The sequence below is a fragment of the Trachinotus anak genome, unplaced genomic scaffold (assembly GCF_046630095.1).
Source record: "Trachinotus anak isolate AG129_WGS33_773 ecotype Australia unplaced genomic scaffold, CSIRO_AGI_Tana_v1 ptg000002l, whole genome shotgun sequence".
Classification (NCBI taxonomy): domain Eukaryota; kingdom Metazoa; phylum Chordata; class Actinopteri; order Carangiformes; family Carangidae; genus Trachinotus; species Trachinotus anak.
The window spans coordinates 22,280,531-22,298,570 of NW_027273853.1; the positions used below are offsets into that span (position 1 = coordinate 22,280,531).

Here is an 18,040-nt window from a genome sequence, read left to right on the forward strand (position 1 = left end):
GGGCTAGATGTCGCTTAACAAAAACACCAACCTATGAGTTGGAATAAGCTAATTTAGGTTCGAATGAGCGCAAGGTTAAATCAACACCTCTCCAAAACTGTGTGGACAAGCTAAACATTATAACCTTCATTGATCCAGGATTTTTTGCAGAACTGTATGACATGAATTAACCTGCATTAGTCGGAGTGTAATTAACACCATATGTCCACTTGAACATTACACCCACTCCTAAACCATAGGCATTGATCTGCTGCTTTAACAACCTCAACTCCTCATTCAGCCACTGGAGCATTAGTTCGATCGGCCTCTCAGTCTGGGAGATAAGGCCTGTGTCACTGTAGCTGTTTCCATCCTGAAAGCCAGTCAAGTTCGGTCACACTGAAGGACTGGGCATACAGTGCCTGGTGGACCTGGCTTTGTGCAGGGAGGGTCTATCATGTTGAAATAGAAACTTTTCCAAACTGTTGCCACAAAGTTGGAAGCATACTATGGTCTAAAATATCGTATCGAGTATCCCTTAGACCTGGAACTTTGGCAGATGCTTTTATCCAGTGTGACTTACAAGGGAGGCGCAACACTAAAGCTTCAGTAGAAGACATAGGTGGAAGTACTAATAAGTGCAAGGAGATAAAGTAAAGGAGTGCAGCAAAAGTGCTTCCACATCTCAGCCACAGTGCTCAGCATCAGTTTTAGATGAAAAGTATGTAATGAATCCTAAAGGTAACTAAGTCCTTCACCATTGATGTTTTCAGCTGCAGTTCTTTTTTTTCCCTTTTAAATAAAAGTTCGACCACATTTCAATGAAGTTTGATAGAAAATTCAGCCACATGCAAAAGACTTTGTGAATCTGAAAATATTGGTAATTTTGCTTTATTTTCATAGTGACAGTAGAGATAGACAGGAAAGCCAAGGGAGAGAGCGAGAGAGAGGGAATGACATGCAGCGAAGGGCCCCGGCCAGACTCGAACCAGGGTCAGTCTAACCACATGGTGTGTGCTCTACCAAGTGAGCCACCGGATGCCCTGAATCTGACATTTTTTTTAATTTCTGAAAAACCTTGAACAATTTTTGCAGTTTTCTCAAATACAGCTGCACATTTTCACTGGAAGAATCAGCCATGCATGTCCCGTGATCGTTTCCCTACACTGCATGTTTACACAAATTCAAATTCAGATTTTATTTATGGCAAAAATCACAAACGGAGAGGACCATGCAGGAGGTGTCGGCTATCTCATTTATTCATTCGCTGTCAGTCCTTCAGCTCCATAGTAATCAGACATGTAACCAGAAGTTTTACTTCCTCTTGTCTAAAGTGAAGCCAATTAGTGGAGTGAGCTTTGTGTCTAACACTCACACTATATGTCCTCTTGAAAATGCATCACTTCTTTTGTTGTTAAAGCTTTTGGTCACACATCTATTCGGTTATTTTGCTCCTCTCGCTGGTGTATTTCTTTTTTAGGTGGTGTAAAGTCTGACCTCTGCATCTCACAGCAGCCTTGCCTGTGGGTCGACTTGCGACTTTTCCAACCATTAAATTATACTGAGCATCCTTTGTGTGTTTACACCCAGCTTTATGATAAAACAAATAACAATCATGGGATAAAGAATAAAAAAATTAGGCATCAATTAACCATAATGACACAGGAGAATAAACACCAATAATTAAAACAAATTGCGCAGCCGTCTGTAAAAATGCATTTTCATAAGTTGAGAGTGATTTTGTATGAGATCCTCAGGCAGATTAAAGAAAGTTGAGAAGTCTGGACTTTTTTTTTATTTTTTTGGAGTTTAGTGCAAAGAGTGTGATCCTGCCTGAAGATACAATAGGTTCTCACAGCAGGTGTGTTGCATGAAAACAAAGATACCAGAGAAACCTTATTGTTTTGTAGCTCACAGTAGGACTTTGGTTTTCCGGATCAAGGAAATTTTGAGACATCTGAGTCGGTGGAAATCAGCTGGGCAATCACGCAGTGCGGCTAACTTGCTTTTGGTTTTAACAGTTCAAACACAAACGTCTCAGCTCGCTCTCCTCTATTCGATTTCTGCTCCCTGCACAATAAACACCTTGCAGTCTCAACCTCAGTGTCCCAGCAGCGTCTGGAGTGAGACTGAAACCAGGGAGCAGAAACTGGAACAGTGTGTGCTGAGCCTGAACAAAATCAAATTTGACAATCTGGCTCTGAAATCTGTTAACGCATATTATATATATATAATATATATTGGCAAATCTATCAAGCACATTTTGTTCTGTAATTTACAGTTGTAATTGACATGTGTATCTGCACTGAGATGTCAAAACACTGTCAACTGTTGAAAGAATATATCTGAAAAGTTGACTGTTAAAGATTCAGTGGGGTCCAAACGTCCAGGGCCACATTCCCATTGTGTTCTCAGACTGTTGGACACCACATGTCCTGCATAATGTTACATTCAAACCACGCTATGTTATCTAAATGAAAACTTTACTTTGGATTCATTTAGTAGCAGAAATTAGCTTTAGAATGATTTCATTTATTAAATACGCCATCCTTTGAGTCCCATATTATATTAGTGGGTTGATAAGAGAAGATGCAGCATGACATTGATTCAGGCTTTTTATCTAAACGACCTCAATCCATCAAACTCAGCTTCTCTTTATCAGAGGGGTTTACATAATAAAGCTTATTTAAAATTAAGTTGAATACAACGATTCATGTCCCTGACAGTTTACTTTCCACAAGTTAATTATGCAGCCAGTTTTGCAATGTCACGATTGTTATTGTGCAGTGGAAGACGAGCCAAATGAACACAGTTGTGTTTCCCCGTACGGCTGTTCTCTCTGCTTGCTCTCTGGTACTCGGTTGTTTCTGGCAGCTGTCCTGGAATGTGCCCGCCTGCTGCTTTACTAAAACACCACAACGGAGAGTCGCTGCTCTTTGCTTTTTCCTTAAACAATAATCTGCTGTTTGTCCCTGTTACCGCCATTAAAAGACTTCTGTCTTAATGTGTCAGACCTTAGAGAGTATATCTGTGAGTGTGCATCATGTGGATGTGAGATGCTCGGTGTCCCACTGTGTCTGCAGCCATTGTCTGCTTGGAAATGTGTGTCTTTGTGCTTGTATATGCACCAAATGGGCATGTGGGTATACATGTGGGTCTACGTGTGTGTTTTTCCCAGCCCTCCTTGCATTAGTGTGGGACGTGGGTCATATTTATCTAGGCCAGCAGTGTGTTATTGCTCAGGGAGACAAACGGAGCTTGTTTGGATAAGGGGAGAGATGAGCAGACAAGAGATATTATCTTCTTTTTTTCTGCACAGATTATCAAGGGTTCTGAGTTTAGCCGGGGATAAACAAACCCAATCAGTTTAAAGTGCCATAGCTAAGTCATAGGTTTTAGATAGAGACAATTATGTAAGTCAAGCAGAGCTTAGAGGGCTTTAAAGAAAAGGACATATAGGATGTGTGCAGGGCTGTAATTATAGTGACCGGATATGCAGTATAATCACACTGAAATGTGATCCTAAAGTAATTATTGCCTCTCTAAGTATCAAAAGATAGATACATGGTGCAGGAGCAGGAGTTTTGCACCCCTCCCTGTTTTGTAATTAACAGGAGTTTGCAAGGACAACTGGACGCTTGTTTACTTCCAGTTGTGCCAGAGAATAGTATACACAACTTTTTTATTTATTATGCTTGACAAGCTGGTTGGTGCAGATGCTTGAGGTTTGCATAAGTAATGTTGTACTCTGCACTGATTACAACTTATTAAATACATAATGCATCAAGACTATGAGAGAGAGGCCAATTTTTTTCACTTCGTACTTACTGCACTCTATGATTCTCAAGGGATTCAGTTGTAATTCTTCAAGTGTCGGAGAAAATGATGTTCTCACACAGAGGACAAATCTTTTTGGTTAGTATTGTGAACTGATGTAAAATGGATGTTGACAGTCATCCAAAACATTTTTATGTAGATAAGTGCTCATTATGCTAATCTGTTTATTCAAGCTTTACTTTTACTGTAATAAAAGCAAAAAGTGTTTGTTTAATTTGTTAAAACCAGTAATGACTGACCATCGCTGAAAAAACTTAAACGCTAATTATGTAACTTCTTGCGTTGGGGATCTCTCAATGAAAACAATGACAAAAGATGGCTCTGGGTGACATCATGAAGTAGCTTGGGCTCATAGGAGTTACAGTCCACCAGTTATTGTTATTGTAGACCACGTGATTATAACCAGTAAAAACACTGAATGAAGCAGTTTCACATTCAAAGTCAGTGATTCCCTGATGTTGTTTAGCGAACACAGGACGTCTCGGAGAGGCTCGGAGCTGAGCTGCTTAACATTTGTTTGGCTTTTTTCTCTGATAACTTAAGATCCAGACGTCTGATGACTAAAATCCCTCATCTGGTTTAAACACATAGTTGAAAATGAGCGAGGTGTAAAAAGTGTATTTTAAAGATGTGTCTTAAAACAGGATAAAAGTCCATTTTTAGTCTGTGGGAGGCGCCCATGACGCTGACACTTGTGTATAGGTGATAGGACGTCATAGACAGGTGACCAAATGAAACGGACTGTTATCATAATTAAAATCACGTATTTTGATAGATTAGAGAATTGCTGGAAACATTTGGGATAATGTACACCGATCAGCCATAACGTTATGACCAACCAGCTGATATTGAGTAGGTCCCCCTTTTGCAGGTAAAATAGCCCTGAACCATCGAGGCATGGACTCCACGAGACCTCTGAAGGAATGCTGTGGTATCTGACACCAAGCTGTCAGTAGCAGATCCTTTAAGCCCTGCCTCCATGGATCAGACCTGTTTTTCCAGCACATCCCACAGATGCTCGATGCTTGATTGGATCGAGATCTGGAGAACTTGGAGGCCAAGTCAACACCTTGAACTCGTTGCTGTGTTCCTCAAACCATTCTTGAACCTTTTTTGCAATGTGGCAGGACGTAAGGTTTCCCAGCAGAACATTGCCCAAAGCATCACACTGCCTTCTTCCCATAGTGCATCCTGGTGCCAAGTCTTCCCCAGGTAAGGAACGCACCTGGCCGGCAACATGATGTAAAAGAAAACATGATTCATCAGACCAGGTCACCTTCTTCCATTGCTCCCTTGGTCTAGTTCTGATGCACACATGTCCATTGTAGGTGCTTTTTTGCAGTGGACACGGGTCAGCATGGGCACCTTGACCGGTCTGCGGCTACGAAGCCCCATACGCAACAAACTGCGATGCACTGTGTGTTCTGACACCTTTCTACCACAACCAGCATTAACTTGTTCAGCAATTTGAGCTACAGTAGCTCTTCTAGTGGATTGGACAACATGGGCCAGCCTTTGCTCTCAGCATACATCAATGACCCTTGGCTGCCCATGACCCTGTCGTCGGTCAGTTGATTTTCCTTCCTTGGAACACTTTTGGTAGGTCCTGACCACTGCAGACTGGGAACATCCCACAAGAACTACAGTTTTGGAGATGCTCTGACCCAGTCGTCTAGCCATCACAATTTGGCCCTTGTCAAAGGCGCTCAAATCCTTTCTCTTGCCCATTTTTTCTTCCTCCAACTCATCATCTTCAAGGACAAAATGTTCACTTGCTGCCTAATATATCCCACCCACTGCCAGGTGCCATTGTAATGAGATAATAAATGTTATTCACTTCACCTGTCAGTGGTCATAATGTTATGGCTGATCGGTGTAAGTGCAAATGCCAGCAGGGCCTGACACCTTCATGTAGTCCCAGAGAAAAATCACAAATGCAGCAACAAGGACTGATCCCTGACTGGCTTCCCACCCATGAACATTCATTTTTAGAACACAAGCGTAGAGGAGCGAGGATAGCTCTATCGATAATTGATGGGTTTCTGTATTGGACAAAAATATTACCCCTGTAGGACTCATCCGCATTATTAACCACACTGTTTGACTGACAGCTGATCTGTGGGAAGTCGAGTGCAAAAATGCCACAATTTAAACTTTTCAACAGCAGCAAATAGTGGTAGTTTGATATAATTGGGATGATAGCCACCATTTCCATCTGAATACAAACATCATTATGAAGCATGCTTAATTATATTGTGTAAATGGTGTAATGTGCGCTACCGGAATAAAAGGTCGAGCAAAACTACCATTGTTTGGTGTCATAGAAAATGTTACCACTTATGTTTTAGTGTTTGGAAGCCAATAGCGATGGCTGCAGCTCTGTGACTCAGCTCTGGTCTGAGCTGGAGCCTGTCTAGTTTATTCATGCTGTTTCTCATTGACAATAGCCTAAACAAACTGAGTAGGCAAGAGTGTGGAAAACAGACACACATGCACACACAAAGTCAACCATTTTCATACGCTCATGTAGCCTCATACACAATAGCCATGTTTATTTATTCAGAAGAATATTAGTTATGGTTAAACAGTTAACATGAACCCATGATACCCTCTGAGTGAGGTTTCCTGATACTCCTCAAAAATGTATAAAACTGTTTGCTTTGAGCTACTGCATTTGTTTTTGATTAGCCACACTAGCAAGTCAAAACAAGGTCAACCACCCAGTAACTGACAGGGGCAACTAATTTACTGATTTAAAAAAGAACTCTATTTGTACAAAACCTGGGTCTGGGAGAAAGTCCGGAGTTGTGTTTTGCAATTGGACATATTTTATATCCATTTGTCCCAACCCTCTGATACAATCCAGAGGAGCATCAGGAGATATGCCACAGATAAACTATTAAAACTACTGTTGAAAAATAAATAATTAACCCTTTTATGATGTGACGAAGCTATGGCAAAGGTTTGGTTAGGTGCAGGAAAAATATTGCTATATTGCTACATAGAAAACGTTTTTTGCTAGCACAGTCTGTGATAGCGGTTGGAAATAAGAAACAGGTCAGGTAAAAACACAGGTGCTTGTAGATGGCTAGTCTGTGTCATAGAAAGTCTTTCTCTTTAATACATTGCCTTTGTATATCTCTGTGTAGTCTGAGTGCGCTCTTAAGTCAAGGTGACAGACTTGTCTGTTGTTGTCAGAGCTTTTCACACCTTAGCTCCGATAATGTCACAGCTTTCGCACAAGAAAAACAGAGATGAGAAAAGAACATGACAGACTTAAAAAAAGGGCGAGAAAGAATGATTTAAGCTCCATTTACAAGTAGGACACACTGTCACACATTTACGTATTTAGCCTGCATGAACACAGACAACACCCAAACGCTCCTTGGCTTGGCAGCTATGACGGCAATACAGCTTATAGAAATGTTTCGAATTTCCTTTAAATTGACCTCTACAAAGCAATGCGACACTGAAAATGTAGCTATAACTGAAAAAAGTGGAAGAGCTTTGGGGTCATTTTATATTAAACAGACCCAATGATAAATATGGTCCCACTTCTCCAATTTTGTTTTGTGTAATTGAATGCCAAAAGCCACAGAATCAGCTCCATTTGCTAGGAAATAACCTAAACACACACACACACAGTCAGTTTTTACAGAGTAGCTGAGTCTGTGACACTGCTGCTATGGTTGGGTGGCTCAGACACAAAATGTAATATGATGCAATGCTGTTGATACCCCCAAGATCCAAGCGGTATTCTGCAGTAATAGTACAGCTTTGATTGATGGAAAGCTCAAGGCTAAATGTCGGCGCCTCCAAGGTCTTCATCGAGACAAGAGAACTCTGTTACTCCCTGAAATAAGCTCATCTTCAAGAGCTGACGTGACATTTCAATCTATCCATCTGTCTGTCTGTGTTTTTCACCCGAAAAAGTTTCATCTCTGCACGCAAATCCCAAAGGTTTTAACTGTATGCACTCTTTCGTAACTGCTTTGCATTTCATTACAAACCTGCAATCCGTGTGTACACACTGACCAACAAACACACACACGCACACTAATATCACTCTTATTGTCAGTTTTCTCCAGGGATCCTGGCTGTTTGTTAAATCCTGGGTTTGCCTTGTCTGTCTCCTGCTCTGTCTCTTTGTGTGTGTTTGTGTGTGTGTGTGTGTGTGTGTGTGTGTGTGCGTGCGCGTTTGTTTGAATAGAGCTATGCATTTGCTTGTGCAGGCACTCTGAAGCATCTGTGTTTACCGTCTCAACAGAGAGCGAGAGATGGAGAGAGAGAGAGATTGAGATAGACAAACCGTGGACACACACAGACATGCCAGCCTCTGCAATGAAAACAAACGCTCCTTTGCCAGTCTTCCCACACTCGCTCCCTTCCTCTCTCTGTCTGTCTCTCTTTCCATCTGTCCTTCCATCTCTCACATGTTCCCCTGTTAGAAGTGATGCCCTTAAACTTTAATATGCCCAACTTGTTCCTAGTTTGATTGTTTAAATAGAAATCAGAACTTGGGACTTGCTGTCTTCAGATTGAACTTGGCTGCTTTGACGTTGAACCCAGTTTTCAGACTTTTGGACTCACCTGTCCTGACTTGACTGTCTTACTTTCAAACATGCATGACTTAGCTTGGCTCTTGACTTGTAACTTGTCTGTCTTGAATGTAACCATTAAAAAATAGTAAATTTGGATTTAAAAAAAGGGGGAAACAAGGACAAAAGTTTGGGACTTGGGACTTGTCTTTCTTGTTGTAGGGCTTGACTTTCTGGACATGTGAGATAACTGCTGGGTTGTAGGACTGTAAGGCACCAGTCGTATCTATCACTGCTCTCGACCTGGAGTTGCAGCTAGAACACTACCTGAGGCTGGGATGCACTTTCTGTAGCACAAGCACAGGCATAGACTTCACACAGGGAAGGGGAATAAAAGGCGGAGATGAAAAATGGCTCAATGTGATTGTATTCAGAGTGAATGTGTGTGTGGTTTTCTGCCAAAAAACAAAGAAATTAAAGCAATAAATTACAATACTGTTCAAATATTGTTGCAAACACACACCATGCAGCACAGGATTACGCAGCCTAACATACAACTTAAAGTGGGAGCAAATATAAACAGCACACCTTCGGCTAATGCTTCACTTAGCAGCTTAGCATACATTTAGTTAGTTGTTTGCTATAGCCCCAACATAAATCTCAAGGGAACTACACAGTGGACACACACACTTGTACACAGGTATACAACCAAACATATCCAGCTTGAGGCATACCTGATAACTAGGAATAAATGTTCTTTGGCTGGCTTAATACAGAGCAACAGATTTACTCATAGCATTTGAGTTACATCCAGCATTTGGCCACGCTTGAGAACATAATTAACGCACAAATTAACATGAACTTACTTCTGTCACTGACGCATAATTTTCAAGGAGAACAACACGTTGTCCGTAGTGGGTAATATCATGACTGGCCAGCATAACGAGCGCACATCTTAACGAGGACAATCCAGACTTTTAAAGGAAATTCCGTGTTGATTACGTCAACCCGACCACCACTGCCCTGCATCAACTAAGGAACACAAAGGTGCAAAACAAACTTAAAATTGATGTCTATCTTGTATAAGTACAGAACATTAACAAGTCATTGGCTGTCTTCATGCTGGACTGTCATGAATCTGGTCTTTATTTAGGACTTTGTTTTATTATGGTTTTAATTAAAGGGACTGCGGTACTGTTCGGTAGACAGATGTAGCCTGATAGAACATAATGATCGACACAGACTCTGCCCCTGTTGTGTGATTGCTCTAGATGTGAAGTGTGTACGTATACATCTGAGCTGACAGCATCATTGTAGAAAATAAGCTGTGTTTTTCATGTCTAGACAGCAGCTCTGTGTATAAGTATTATTATTGTGCAATTTCTTTAAATGTATCGTTTTAGTCCTAATCTATATACATATTCTTCTCTCTCACAAAACTGTCTTTTCCTCTTTTACTTATGTCTTTGCTTTCCTGTTCTTTTATATTTCTCTTTCTTATTTTTTCCTTTATCTATTTTTTGCCTCCCTCCCTGCTCTGTCTCCCTTTCTCTTCCTGTCTTTTAGCCAGTTGTTTGTGTCTGCTTTTGACTGACAGACCTTCAGTCTCAGTGACACAAAGTAAACCAAACTGTGCGTAAGACGGAAACAGCTAAAGAATTTCAAAAAAAATAAAAGAAAGAAAGAAAAAAAGAAAGAAATGAAAGGGCTGTCTGTGACTTTGGCGCCCATCGTAATGTCCTATCAAGAGTTTGGGACTCATTGTTATTGTTGAGCTGAGGCAGCTGGAGAACACTAGCTACAAGGTCATAGGCCGTGGGTTCATGTGTGTGTCTGTCTCTGTGTGTGTTTAGTCTTAAAAATTTCTGACAAGGGCCAAGTACTGAGGAGACTGGGCTAGACATGTCGTGAAAACACAAGACTGTTATTATCCGGAGCCCCACTTAGGGACTTTGAGAGTTGCCCTCTTTCACACAACTTTGCCTTCAGATGTGTTTTTAAAAAAAAAAAAAAAAAAAAAAAAAAAAAAAAACCCAAAAAACCAAAACAATTATTTGCAACATCATCAAATCAGAATCAAAGATCATTCATGTTTCTCTTACTCCTGGTCTTAAGAGTTTATTTAATGAGTCCAATATATGCCATATATGTCATCTGTAAAGGGAAATGTTATTATCACATATAAACATCCTGAAGATATAACTTCATAACATATATGAAATACCTATAGTAAAAGTGTATGTGTACACTTATTAAAAATATATTTATGATGGTTTTGGTTTATATTACTGTATAATATGTTTTGACCATGCATGTTAAAGGTATATAACTTATATACGTGACTTGATTGCATATATAAGTTGCATGTGCGATTTAATTAAAACTAAACTAAAACAAACTGTATATATTGACATATGTCAATATATGAAATTGTTCCAATTTCTGATAGGTTTCATGTATAAATTTTACAAATATGTTTTTATTTTATAAGTAGACATATTTCATGTATTGAAAGTCAGCATATGTACATATATTTACATATACATTTGCGTATGGGTGCAATCTGCAGCTCCCACCCTAGCACAGAGGACAAAACTCTGAACACTGATGAAGACTACTTCCTCTGTGCAACCATGACACATTAATGAGGACATTTCTCCTACAGGGTATTATATGTTTAGTTTAGTCATTTTTAATAAAGATTGGATTAGCTCAGGTGTTTGGAGCAGAAATGTTCAACACAGTGAATTAATATTAAATGTGCAGCTAGGTGCAGTACATAGGCCCTGTTCAGACCTGGCATTGACCTGGTGTGTGGACAAGTACGTCAGTTCACACCGGAAATTAGAATGCGTCTCGAGTCTCGAGTGACATTTGTGATTGGATCTCATTTCCCTGCTCTGTATGAAAATAGACAAGTACATTATTTCTGTTTGCAAAGACAAAGTTTTTTTGTCAGTTTGACTGTGACAGACAGGTCTGCTGTCAATGTGTTTGTGTGTGTGTGTGTGTGAGAGAGAGAGAGCAGGACATGGAAGGATTGAGGGAATCAATACACTGCGCACAGCTCTACAGTGAAATAAGATTCTACGCATTTGAAATAGTAAAAGAAAATAGAAAGTCAATATGTGGAGGTCAATGCTGAAATTGTGGCAGGTTGCCACAGTATATGTATGGGAAACAGTGTAGAAATACAAATCAGACTGTGGCAGAGGACGTCTGTTCAGTAGGTTGTCCTTCAGTGTGGCCCAGGACACATTTGCTTTCACACTCCTAAAAGAATGCAGCCACAGCTGTGCTTTTGTGATTGGATCAATGAAGACAGATGTTAAAGCCAGGTCTGAGCAGCGCCAAAGGGAGAAATGACAGTGGACTTGCAGTAGTGTTCTACAAAATTGCATAAACCCAGTTGTAAACCCAGTCTAAACCTTTGTCGGTTGGTCAGTCCTAACTTTTAGTCCAGCTTGAGATTTCTCAATTACTATTCAGTTGATTGCCTTTGGCATTCCAGGGTCCCAGTGGCTGAGTCTCAGTTACATTTGTGATCCCTCGATTTTCCCCCTAGTGCCAACAGCAGTTTTACAATTACAGTTTGGAGTAAAATATCTTGGCAAATATTATTTGAAATTTGCCACATACGTTCATGGTCCCTACAAGAGGTATTCTAATGATTTTTTTCTTTAGCGCCACCAGCAGGTTTGGGTTTTACGCAGTGAAACTAGAAGAGAATGTTGAAGTGAAGAGCTACTTGATGGATGGGCACCAAATTTTGTATTCATGGTTGACATTCATGGTTTCCATAAAGATGTCTCCTAAAGACTTTTGGGATCCCGTCACTTTTAGCACTTTTAGACCACAACTGTGTGAAGAATACAGATGTTTCATATGCTACTTGAAATAACATCTGTCTCAAGCAAATAATATTGAGCCCTGGTAGCCTCCTGAGACCCTGCGTCATCATATGGGGGACATTGCATTTTGGCTTCCCTGCACCATGATATTTTATTCTGTTCAACTTGGACCTGTTGTCCTCATTCAGGGACACTTGCTTTGCCAGCTAGTGGTCAGAAAAGTACAATACACAAAATAATAAGAAAACAAGATGGTTGCAATATCAACAAAATGCTTCTATGGTGCGTCCAGAAACAAAAGTAGACAAGGTACTAATCCTCATCCAGTTTTGTGGTTGAAACTTGTGTATTTATACTTATAAGTTTCTGTAGCTTGAAATGGCATAAGAATTTGACGGGTATTAGCAATAGTAACAAGCTAAGATGCTACTAAAGTTGAAGTACTCATATGAGGACATTGGGACTTAGTAATTAACATTACTGCTAATCAGGAAGTATTTGTATGAGGACATTGGGACTTTGTTCATGCAAACTGAACCTTTGTAAAAGTAAGGAAACAGCTTGTGAAGATTTGGGAAGAAACCAGTTAGAGTATAAATAACTATCACTTGTGGTTCAAATTAGTCTACATTGTTGTTTAGTTTTTATTCTTATGTAATTCATTTATTATTTGAATGCAATAGTAGGAGACATCTCTGAGGTGGAGGATTTGTCTGATGTCTGAGATCCAGAAGATGTGGGCATACACGCCAGTGTGCTAAAAGTGTTGTTGATTATGAGGTAGGAGCTAGTGGACGACACTGTGTGGGATCAAGAGGACATGGGCGTAAATTCCAGCAAGTTAAAAGTTTTGATGTTGAGCCAGGCACAAGTGGAGGTAATGCTGTGGGATCCAAAGGACGTGGGCATAAACATCAGCGTGGTAATCCTGATGTGCAACAGCCAAGTCATGAGGAGCCAGAACCTGATCTTGATTATGATCCTGATGTGGAACAACTAAGTGATGAGGAACTAAGTGATGAGGATTACTATCCATCTGATACACCAAAATATGATCAGCAGAGCAGGGATGATGAGCCATCACTCCATCCACATACGTCTGAACCCAGGGCAAAACCAAGCAAACTTGGACGTGGAGATGGCTGGAAACGGAGTGTATTTTCTCCAGACTTGGTTCAATTTGAGGCTTAAAATGAATGGCGAGAAGAGTGAGATGACTGGCAGCCACTGGACTATGTGGAGCAGTACATCGACACAGAGTTGATGAAACTCATTGCTGACTGTACAAACGCTATGTCACTAACCACCAATGGTACATCTCTTAATACTTCCACTGATGAGATTTATCATTTTTTTGGGGCATCAAATTTGTTGTCTTGCGTGCCTTACCCACATGTGAGGCAGTTCTGGTCCAGTGCCTTCCGAATTCCTGCCATTAGCGACAGAATCACACTTGACAGATTCTTCAAACTCAGGCAATATCTGAAAGTAGTCATTGATTATGACATTTCAGAAGAAATGAGAAGAGCTGACAGGATCTGGAAGACAAGGCCTTTCATGGATCGCATTCTCAATGGCTGCTTGTGTCAGACTCGACGCGAATGTGTGTCAATCAATGAACAGATGATCCCATTCACAGGAGCTTGTCCATTCTGACAGTATGCACCAGCAAAGCCTAACCCAGTTGGCATGAAGAAACCTCAGCGTCAGTTACCAGAGTGGAGGGTAAGGTATGTGTTGTGAAGTGGTATGACAACAAACCAGTTTTGATGTTTTCCGCTGTTCATACTGAAGAGCCATTAGACACCTGCTGGTGATGGTGCAAGGAGGAGAAGCGATATGTGGCAGTCACATGACCAGACATTGTGTGCGAGTACAACTCCAAGATGGGTGGGGTTGACTTGAATGACAGGATGATGAGTTACTAGTGAATGAGCATCCGAACCAGGTAGTGGACAGTGATGCACTTCACTGATCTCGCTTTAGCCAACAGCTGGTTATTGTATCGCCAGGACAATCATGAACGAGGTACAGCAAGAAAGGACGTGATGCAGTTCCTTGAGTTTCGCATGACAGTGGCTCAGGCATACTTGACCGGCAAGTGAGACACTGATGTCCAACATGTACAGGAAGAGGATGCACACCCTTCACAAGAAGGCCACAAACGTCAGGTCACTCCAGTACCCCCTGTCTCAGTCTGCACAACCTCTGCTGCACATCTTTTGGAGATGGTCAACCTGAAAAACCCAATGCGTTGCAGTGAAAAAGGCTGCTCTGGGAAATCTTGTGTGCAGTGTTTGACATGCAATGTGTTCCTCTGCTGTTTTGCAGCATTTTACACAAGTAAATAGGTATGGCAGACTGTGCCTACTAATAAAAAGTTCAAAAGTCAAAAGAAACCACACCGTAGAATCCACACAGGAATATAAGGAGTGAATGACTTATTCTTAAGAATCCACATAGGAGAGAGGCCATGTAAGTGTTAGGAATGTAGAGAAATGTTTTGCAGTATTTGCAATTTGTTTGGAAATTTCTTTGATCAGTTTAGGCATTGAAATATACAGTTTTATACTTTGTTACACAATGGTGACCTTATTGTGTTTTATAGTAAACTAAGTCCTCATATAAGGACATAATTTTTTGTGAATACCACTAATTGTTCAAAAACAATGTTTGTTTTTTATGTTTATGAGGTCTTGGGATGGTTTGGACACTCATTATCAGGGAAAACTAGGAAGACATTCTGTTTTTGAATTCAATAACCATTTTTAAAATCAGTGTCATTTGTTTCTCATATGTTAATTCAAAATATTCCATTCTTTTGTTTATAGATCATTGATGAGGACGACACGCAGTTCATGACCAACTGTCCCCCTGCAGTGACGGAGAGCACACCTCGCAGACGCACCAGGATACAGGTTTTCTGGACAGCGCCGCCGACTGGTACTGGCTGTGTTATACTGAAGTGAGTGAACTGACTTTTGTCTAATTATGTACCTACATTTAAATAAGATTATACTTCTGACATCACAGTGAGGGTTTAACACATTTGGTGTTATTTCTTTACATCATGGTATTACAGTTGCAAGCAGGAGCAGTTCTGAAAAGTGGACAGTTTCAAAGGCTTTTAAAGTCACTTACTAAAAATCCTGATATTAACGAGCTACACTCATGAACGGAGGGAAAATAAGAAGCTGCCTAAAAGAAAGATCTAAATCCATATGGTGTGCTTCAACTAATTGATAATATTATAAACCACAGGTATAATTTGTGCAGTTATATATGTTTTTTTTTCAACAGCACAAACACTTGATCTACAATTTTTACTTTTTTACTTGCACAAAGCAAAACACCTGAAATCTGGACTTCTACACCACCCACGAAAACTGCACCCTGGCGCGGTCATTGTTGTTTTTACAGATAGTCATTACTGGTTATGGGGAACACAATAAGTAAGCTATTGCCAGGTGTTTCTCAAGAAGCTATGACACACTGTGTGGCTGGTTTGAAGGGACCGACCCTACGAGAAAGAGACAGATGACAATTACAGGGGGGCAATTTGTGGTCTGAAGCAGGTGTGACTCAAAACCTGCACTGTGTTATTTCAAGAGTGGTGTGTGTTTGTGTTCTTGTGCGTGTGTGTGTGTGTCTGTGTTTGTGTTTGTGTGTGAGACATTAGTTTTTTGTCACTGTGTGAAATGGCAGCGACAACTCCAAGAAAACTGTGAAACTCTGAATTCCTGAAAAATGTCGATCAGACTGTATGGGATGAGAAAGCTGTGTTATCTAATTCGGACATATTTAGAGCATTTTCAGTGATTTTCAGTGTTGAGTCACAAAGAAGGATAGAAGGAAGGGTGATGGTGTTACAAGCGGTGGAGTGGTAACTGAGGATATATGTAAGCTATAAACATTAATAATAGGAAGGACATGAGCCTGACCAATGATTCTGCCAGGCTGATACATCAAAAAAGAAAGACATGTTTGAAGTTATTAAGAATGTATCCTTATTACATAAGGGTTTGTCCACCTGAGAGAACTAATAAGGTTATTTAACTGTAATAGTAATATCATATTGTGTACATATTATATGCACATTTAAAGTATCCTTATCAAAATGTTTATGTTATGGGTTTCCAATAAAAAAAGAAGAAGCAGAAATTACAGATTTTTTTGCAACTTAGTGGCATGTTGTAAACAGAACATTCACACCTTAAAACACCTTATGAAGCTGATATGGCAAACGTGTTAGCAAACAGTAGCCACATTCAATAATAATTATAATAATAAACTTTGTTTGTGTAGCACTTTTCATACATAGAATGCAGCTCAAAGTGCTTTGACAAATAGAAAAAAGACAGGGAGTTAAAACAGGGAAATCATTAAAGAAAAAGAATAAAAAATAAAATGAACAACTCTAAGAGCTAATTAAAAGCTAAATTGAACAGGTATGTTTTCAGTCATCGTTTTAAACTGTCCACTGAGCCTGCCTCTCTAATATTTCTTGGTAGGGTGTTCCACCGTTGATGTGTATTAAGGAATGAAGGCCCCTTTCCCAGTTCTGTTATCGGCGACACAGCATTTATTTGGAGTTATGTTTGTGTCCACCTGTTACTTCTGTGTTTGTCTCCATTAATTCCTGAGAAAAATATTTGTCTATTTAGCTGGTAAATGAGCCACTATGTTCCCCAGCTAGTTGCTAACTGTGTCTGCATTGTGCTGGGCATGAAGTGCACAAAGCTGAAAAACAAGCTTGATGAGAGCAAGGCGGTGAATTCAAATAAACGGTATAGCTGTGGGCTGTCAAACCAAAACAGTGAGCTGTAAGACATTAAAATGTGGCACAGAGGTGACGGAAACTCTAGAGTTAGGTGTGTTGCAGTCTTTTGTCACATTATTGATAAAAAAATATTGATTAGTACAGCTTTAAATATGTATGTCAGTATCTGCCTCCTGGTTGGGCCAATGATTACCAAGTAGACACTGACACGATCACTCCATGGTAGAGGGCCAGTAGTCATCTGTCCCACATGTTAAGAGGATATTCTTTTATTCCAGACATCAAAGCATATGTCATTTTGTCTTTTAGTGTTGGTTATGCTCCACACTTCCAATACACACTGCCAACTTGTTCCTGAAATTGGTTAAACGGTAAGGGGAGAACCTGCACACCTGCAGGAATGTGAGAGAATTGCACAATGGATAGAACTTTACTTTAAATGGCCAAGAATAGCAACAAGATGCATTAGAGAAAAAAAGGTCATATATTTTAAAAATGCATGTAACAAGATACCTATAGTTCATCATATATGGTAAATATGAATAGAACACATTACTACCAGAGATGCAAAAAAGTACAATTGGCTTCTGAGGTAAATGTGCTAATTATCACTTCTATGAGTCTAATGAACAACATGTAGTCAACAGAAGAGATGTGAAGCTATTCGGGAGTTGGTGCGAGACAAGTTGGATGATTATCTGGTGACTTTAATGATGTTTTGCTTCATCTCTAATTGCCCTCACAGACTCAAAGACTTTGAAAAGTTGAATATCCCTCCAGTAAGAAACAAAACTTTAAACAAGACAAAACTACATTTTTTAATTTTAATCAAAAAGGCACTTTCACAATGAATCATAATTAGAAGTTGTTTCTGCTGCTACACCTCTACCAGACTTTCTGATTAATATATTTACAGTAGCTATAATGTCATCCAGAGTTGCATATTTCTGTTTGTGGCATCGCTTCAACCATGCTTGGTTTATAAAAGTTTATAAAAGTGTTTAGCCCCTGGACTAAAACACTTTGATGCTAATGTTATGATGAACACATTAATT

At 39.9% G+C, this 18,040-nt stretch overlaps 1 protein-coding gene across 2 annotated transcripts in view; it reads left to right on the forward strand.

Annotated features, from left to right (window-relative positions):
* The window catches only part of spon1b (spondin 1b), a 92,673-nt gene that overhangs the window by 2,821 nt on the left and 71,812 nt on the right, over positions 1-18,040 (forward strand). For both annotated transcript variants that reach the window (XM_071506282.1, XM_071506294.1), the window contains exon 3: positions 15,037-15,170. In XM_071506282.1, the coding sequence (XP_071362383.1) occupies positions 15,037-15,170 (134 nt within the window). The remainder of the gene's footprint in view (positions 1-15,036; positions 15,171-18,040) is intronic.